General features: G+C 54.5%; 1 protein-coding gene across 1 annotated transcript in view; it reads left to right on the top strand.

Annotated features, from left to right (window-relative positions):
* Nucleotides 1-5,811: 5,811 nt before the first annotated feature.
* Kiaa1522 (KIAA1522 ortholog) overlaps nt 5,812-6,933 on the top strand; it is a 28,754-nt gene continuing 27,632 nt past the window's right edge. Inside the window, exon 1 of the mRNA XM_055610846.1 lies at nt 5,812-6,166. Within this exon, the coding sequence (XP_055466821.1) occupies nt 5,941-6,166 (226 nt within the window). The 5' untranslated portion in view covers nt 5,812-5,940. The remainder of the gene's footprint in view (nt 6,167-6,933) is intronic.

Raw genomic sequence — 6,933 nt, 5'->3', positions numbered from 1 at the left:
CTCCTCCAGTGTTGTCCATCAGACTGCGGGGGTGGGCCGAGGCAGGTGGACCCTGAGTTTGCGGATACCCTGGGCTACACAGTGAGACTTTGTCTCCAAAAATGAAAGGGGCTGGGCAAGGTGGTTCAGCAGGTCGACAGGTGAGGGTACATGCCATCAGGGCTGAGAAATTCTGTCCTTAAACCTCACGTTGTGAAAGGAAAGAAGGCAGTATCTGCAAGTTGTATTCTGACCACACAAGCTATGCTATCCTGTGCTGTGCTGTGCTCTGCACACTCCTGAGCACACACTCATACACACACATAATAGATAAATACAATTAATAAAAATAGGAAAAAATAAGAAGGAAGCCAGGCATGGTGGGGCATGTTCCAGTATGCAGGGGGCTGAAGTGGGAGGATTAAGGCTAGCCTAGGATATAAAGTAAGTTCTAGGCCAGCCTGAGCTACAAAAGAAAACTCTGTCTCAAAACAAAACAAAACAAAACAAAAAGCAAGAGCTGAGAGGGCTGGAAAGATGGCTCAGCAGTTAGGAGTGCTGTTCTGGTAGAGGTTGAGTCTGGTTTCCAGAACTCACAAAGGACACAGAACCCACACACAACTGTAGCTTCAGGGCACCCCACTCCCTTTCTGGGCTCCCTGGGCAGCTGCATACACATACATACATACACATAAATAAAAATAAAATAATTCTTGAAAACCTCCCAAGTGCTGGGCAGTGCTGGCACACACCTTTAACCCCAGCACCTGGGAGGCAGAGTCAGGCAGATCTCTTAAGTTCGAGGCCAGCCTGATATACAGAGTGAGTTCCTGGATAGCCAGGGCTACACAGAGAAACCCTGTCTCAAAAAAACAAACCAACTAACCAACCAAACAAACAAAACCACCACTACCACCAAACCCAAACCCAAAACACAAAGAACAAACAACAAAAAAGAAAACCCTGCAAAGTCTGGGGCTACAGCTCAGTCGACAGAGTAGCTGCCTAGCTCTTTCCAGGTCCAGGTTGGTTCTCTCTCCAGTACTGTGTAAATCAAGAGTGATGGCAGACACCTGTAAGTCTAGCACTTGGGAGGTGGAGACAGGAGGATCAGGAATTCAAGGTGAGTTAGGAATTCAAGGTCGTTCTCCTCAGCTACATCATGACTTTTTTTTTTTTTTTTTTTTTTTGGTGGGGGTTAATAACTGTAGATTTGGAAAAAGGAAAAATGCTACATTGCTAAACAGTGCACTCTCCTGCTGAGCTGTACCCCTCCAACCCCAGCTTTTCTTTTTGAGACAGGGTTCTCAGTGCTGCCTTGACTTGAACACCTCATCTTTTTTTTTTTCTGTGTAGCCCAGGCTGTCGTGCTGGAACTCGCAGCGCTCTGCCTGCCTCTGCCTCTGCCTCTGCAAGGGGTCACGGGCTTGTGCCACCTCACCCGTCTTGAACTCATTTTAAGTCAGGCTCCGTCCAAGTAGAGTACCTGAGTTATAGGTGTCCAGTCCCATTACTGCGCTGTGTAATGAGCGAATAATAATCGGTGATGTGGCCCATCTCCGGAAGCTTGGAACCCAGAGCCCGTGTTGAGGAGGTATCTATCTCCTGAGACAATAGAGGGAACCACACCCACTCCACCAGGGAGGCGCAGTGGAGACCTCCTCTTCTCTCTCTGCTCTTCTATCTTCCTCCTTTCCCTCAGCTGCCTTCTCCTAAGCTGGCACCAACTGGGAGCTGGGCGCACCTCCATTGGGCGGCACCACTGACCTTGGGCAGCTACTTCACCTCCCAGAAGGGGGTGGGAAAGGCTGAATGGGTGGAATTAGTCCAGGGCTCTGACTCTAGGAGATACAGGGAAGATCAAAGAAGACCTCCACAGGGGGTTTGTCTGAAATGTTAACAAAGCTGCTAGATGCCAGGAGCCTCAGAGTAGAGGCCTCAGGAATGCTGGTGGTGGGGTGAACTCTGCGGGTGTGTGTGTGCTCTTTCTACGGTTTACCCGGGGTGGGGGGGTGTCTGTCATTTCACAGGACCACTCCACCCGCCACTGAGACTACAGCCCTTCCAACTGGTCCAAAAGTCGACAGGGGAGGCAGCAGGCCGGGGAGCTCCCACCCCCTTTCTGGTGTCCCACTGAAATGAGAGGCTTCAGTCACACCTCTGTTCTGGAGGAAGCGGAGCCCAGACAGAGACAAAGCTGGTGCCTATGGGAAGCCGAGCTCCCAAGCAACATACAGTCTTGAGCTGTCCAAAAGTATTAGAGCAAAGTTGGAGGACCCTTGGGCTGCGGCCCTAAGTCTGGTTATTGCTAGTTCCTCTCCGGGGACAGGCTGGTAACTTCCTGCTGGGTCAGGTGACAGCCTGGCTCCAGGTCGGACTTTGTGCTGGGGTTACAGGGACTTCTGGGAAGTCGATTCCAGGTCCTGCCGGTGAAGTAAGGGAGCTCAGCTGAGCAATCATGAGGCCAGGTGGAAGCACTCAGCTTCGGCCTGGGCACAGGCTGGCCCTTCCCAGGTTGGGTGTCCCAGAACCTTATCTGAATACTAGTCCAGAGGACAAGAGGGAAAGCTGGGCCGCTGCTCAGAGGCTGAGGCAGTCTGTGTACTGGACTGAGGAATATAACCCTGACTTTTCCTTTCCCTCTGCATCAGGGGCTCCACTCTTCGGGTTAACTCCTGGGCATTCTGGTAGGAGAGGAGCCTTTCTTGCCCCTGTGGCGTAGTACCTGGGCCTGACCTCCGGAAGGTCCGAGGCTAGCTAGAATATGGAGTTGTCGCCCCACCCACCAGGTTCTCAGAAAGTTCGGGTTGGCTGGCCTCAGCCTCACCACCAAGCCCAGAATGATCCTGAGCCGACCTGCTTCTGTCTCCTGAACGCCTGAGTTACAGACAGCACTACCACCCTGGTTTATAAGGACCTGCAGAGCTGGGGCCAGGACGCAGGCCCCTGTGCTTCCTGGGCAACCACTCAGCTGAGCTGCTGGCACGGCACGGAGGTTCTCCTGAAGTCCTTTCCTTTCTCTTTGTGCGGTGCTGAACCCAGGGCCTCAGGCATATGAGTCAAGCACTCTGCTACTGTGCTGTAACCCCAGCTACAAGCTCGTGGAGAGCAATTTTTTTTTAAAAAAAAAATAATATAAGTATTGATTGACTGACTGATTGATTTCAGACTGAAATTCCTCTCCCTCCTCTCCTCCCAGTGCTGCCTCCCCCATCTCCCCTCTGCGCCACCCCCTTCCATTCCTCTTCTGTTTCTATTCAGAAAAGGGCAGGCCTCCCATGGATATCAACCAAACCTGGCATATCAAGTTGCAGTGAGACTAGACACCGCCCCTCTATTAAAGCTGGACAACTCAGTATGAGGGAAAGGGTCCCCAAAGCTGGCAAAACTGTGTTCCTGCTGTTAGGAGTCCCACAGTAAGACTGAACTACAGGGACTGGAGAGATGGCTCAGGGGTTAAGGATACTGGTTGTTCTTCCAAAGGTCCTGAGTTCAATTCCCAGTAACCACATGGTGGCTCACAACCATCTATAGTAAGATCTGGTGTCCAGGCAGAATGTTGTATAAATAATAAATAAATCTTAAAGAAAAAAAAAAAAAAAAAAGACTGAACTACACAACTGTAACATAGATGCAGAGGGTTAAGGCCAGTCCCAGGCAGGCTCGCTGGTTGTGGGATTCAGCTTGTATTATTCAGCCCCTATGAGGCCAGGTTAGAAACTTTAGCAAATTTTGTTTGTTTTTCAAGACAGGGCTTGGCTGTCCTGGACTTCCTTTGTAGACCAGGCTGGCCTCCAAGTCCCGGAGATCTGCCTGCCTCTGCCTCCCTGAGTGCTGACCACCATACCCAGCACTGGTAAAACCTTTTCCCCCAAAAAATAAAAAAAAAAAAAGGACTTATTTTTATGTGCATTGGTGTTTTACTTGCATGTATGTCTGTGTGAGGTAGCCAGGTCCCCTGGAACTGGAGTTCAGACAGTTGTAAGCTGCCATGTGGGTGCTTAGAATTGAACCCAGGTCCTCTGGAAGAACAGCCAGTGCTCTAGACCACTGAGCCATCTCTCCAGCCCTGAGAGCAACGGTTCTTGCAGCCAGGAGTGGTGGTGGTAGCAGCTTACACAGGTCCATCCCAGGATAATGGTACCATAGCTGAACAGGCGGCCTTGCAAATTATATAGCTAACCTCTGCCCCTGGGGAGAGAGTACCGAAAGAGCTGCTTCTGGTCGAGAATAATGAACACTCTCCTGACCACCCCTTCCAAAGCTAGGCAAGGGCTGCAGTTAGCTCTCCTATCCACCTTGCCCCCATGCTGCCAGGAGTGGCTGGCATTAAGAAAGACGTGCAGCACTCAGGGGGTAGAGGCAGGTGGATTTCTGAGTTAGGGGCCAGCCTGGTCTACAGAGTGAGTTCAAGGGCAGCCAGGGCTCTGTTATGTAGAGAAACACAACAACAAGGAAACGCTTGTTTACACATAAAAAAGCAAACAAAAAGCCCGAGCTTGCCTTCACACTTCTGAATGCACACACTTTTTTGTTTTGTTTTGTTTTGAATTATCCCTTTGCTGAGCCCTGCTCACCTTTCTCTGCAGGCCTCAGTGCTCCCTTTGACACCTTTCCTCTGAGGGTCATGAACAAAGGAAGAGATGGGATCCTTAGGTTAAGGTTCAATTTTGGTCAGGAGCATCCAGAGGGCAGGGTCCAGTGCCCATTTGGGAATGAGGGCTCTTAAGAGAGTGCAGGCTTGTGTAGTATTATGGGGAAACTGAGGCCCCCTTGGTGGGCAGTAGGAACCCTCAGGGTGCAGGTTCACCACAGCTGGGAGCCTTGGCACACCCAGGGGGCTAAGGGAGGTCAGTTCACTCTCTGCACTATAGTCAGCTCACAGTGTTTGAGTGAGGCCTACTGTGTGCCAGGCAGGTTAGGCTGAGTGATCAATTCCTGTCCCTGTCCTTATGCAGACCGGGACCAGGAGAGAGCGTTGTAACAAGTGTCAGGCTGATAATGCTAGACAACTCTCAACTCTAACTGTGGGGCCTTCTGGGAACCCACAGTTTTTTTTAGGTTTTCTACCTTCTAGCCTCATGATCCTGGCTTAGCCCCCCTCCCAGCCTTACCCTTCCTCTGTCCTAAAGGGGAACGTTCCCTACCTGACTTTCCTCACAGCTTGTAAAATCAGAGATATGAAAGGGCCTGGTCAGCTATATTAAAGCACCAGAGGCCTGCAAGGATCCGAACACAGCATTTTCGAGATTTCTAAAGGCTTTCTCTAACCAGCTTCCCTGGGCATTCTAGTCACCTACTTCAAGACCCACCCCAACTTATCTTCCTAGATCATCTCAGTGGGAAAGCCCGAGTCTTTACATGGGTGCCCTGAGGGAATCAATGCCAAGTTGAGGGTGAGCTGAGGTCTGGTTGTCCCACTCTGGGTATGAGGAGTGAGTCAGGAACACAGAGCGTTGCTGGAGGCTGGGGCCCGCTGTGGTCCTGAGCCAGGGGAATGCCTGCCACCCTCCACAAGTCCCTGGTGTGTGTGTGGGACACTCTTCCTCAGCCTTACTGGGGACTCCGGGCTCTCTGGGGTGGTCCGAGCCCAGCACCTCGCTGCCCCTTCCTGCCCTACGGATCCCGAATTCTCTCGGGGTCCTCCCGGGGACAGACTCTGCGGCCGGCCGGACCTTGCCATCGGGGCACGCACCGCTGGCGGGGAGGAGGGGGTTGTCACTGCGCTGCCACCGGTCCCCCCCTGCCCTCCCCGCCCCCGACGGCCGCTCCCGCCGCTCGCGCCCCGCCCGCCCCGCGGCCCCGCCCGTGCTGCCCCCGCCCCCACAGCGCTCGCTCGGCCTCCGCCGCCCAAACTTTTCTCCGGGCTCGTCTCCGGCGGCGACCGCCCCCGCGCATGGGCGCCGCGCTGCAGGGGGCCTGACCCCCGCCGCCGGGTCCGCGCGTCCCCAGCCCCGCGCCATGGCGGCCCGCGCGCCCCCCGCCGCACCTGCGGCCGACGAGCCCGGGAGCCCCGGCGGTCCCCCGCGCAGGAAGAAGTCCCGCTCCGGCCTCCGCCGCGCCTTCAGCTGGCTGCGGGGCAAACGGCGCAAGAAGAAGGCGGCCGGGGCCGAGGGCGCCGAGTCGGCCGCCCCACGGGCCAAGAAAGCGGACGACAAGGCCAAACGGGCCAAGGGCAAAAGCCGGGGTAAGGTGGCCTGGCACCTGGGTTGAGTGCGCCGAGGGTGTGGCAGGGTGGGTCCCCTGGTGGTGGTGGTGGGGTCGGCCCTAGGTGGACGGGTTGTCTCCTAGGTAGTGGTGTCGGAGGAGTGAAGAGCCCAGGGCACCCCAAGATAGGTCCTGCGCCTCTCCAGGGACACAGCCTATCCAACTTTGAGGGGCAGAGACCCTCCTCTGGGGCAGGGATCCCCTGGTTTAAGCAGGAAGTTCTGGCTGGTTGGCCCTTCTGGTGGAAAGACAATTCCCCCTCGCACGCCCGGTTTCTGCCCTCTGCTGAGTCAGGGGGGTCAGAGACTTGACTCTGGCCTGGGGCCATGGGAGAGGCAGGTGGCCTGGGGTCTAGGGGTGGCGGTGTCTTTGGGTCTTTAAGGTCAGCCTGCTCAGAGGGAAGTTTTTGCCCTCCAGGTAGATCCTAGTTAGGAGCCCCACAAAGGACTCACCTTGGAGTCCTTTGCCATAAGTTGTTACCGGCGCTAGCTTTTCCCACCTCCTCCCCCACCCCCTTTACCTGGGCCAAACCACAAACATCTACCTCCTGCGGTGGTGAGATCACCATCCCGAACTGGAGGCACTCGCTCGCTCTCTACACCTTTCCCTAGTCCTGCTAGTAACCTGCTGGTGTGGAATGAAAACGGGGGAAACTGAGGTGCAAGTTCAATGCAGAGGCCGTGCCTGGGCTGGGCGGATGAACTCCAGCAGCAGTTTCCTAGTCTTTGGAAGGTTTGAGTTCACGCT

This window comes from Psammomys obesus, unplaced genomic scaffold (genome assembly GCF_907164565.1).
Source record: "Psammomys obesus unplaced genomic scaffold, mPsaObe1.curated_primary_1811, whole genome shotgun sequence".
Lineage (NCBI taxonomy): Eukaryota > Metazoa > Chordata > Mammalia > Rodentia > Muridae > Psammomys > Psammomys obesus.
Note: the sequence above shows the minus strand (reverse complement) of the source record. Positions and strands in the feature narration are given on the sequence as shown.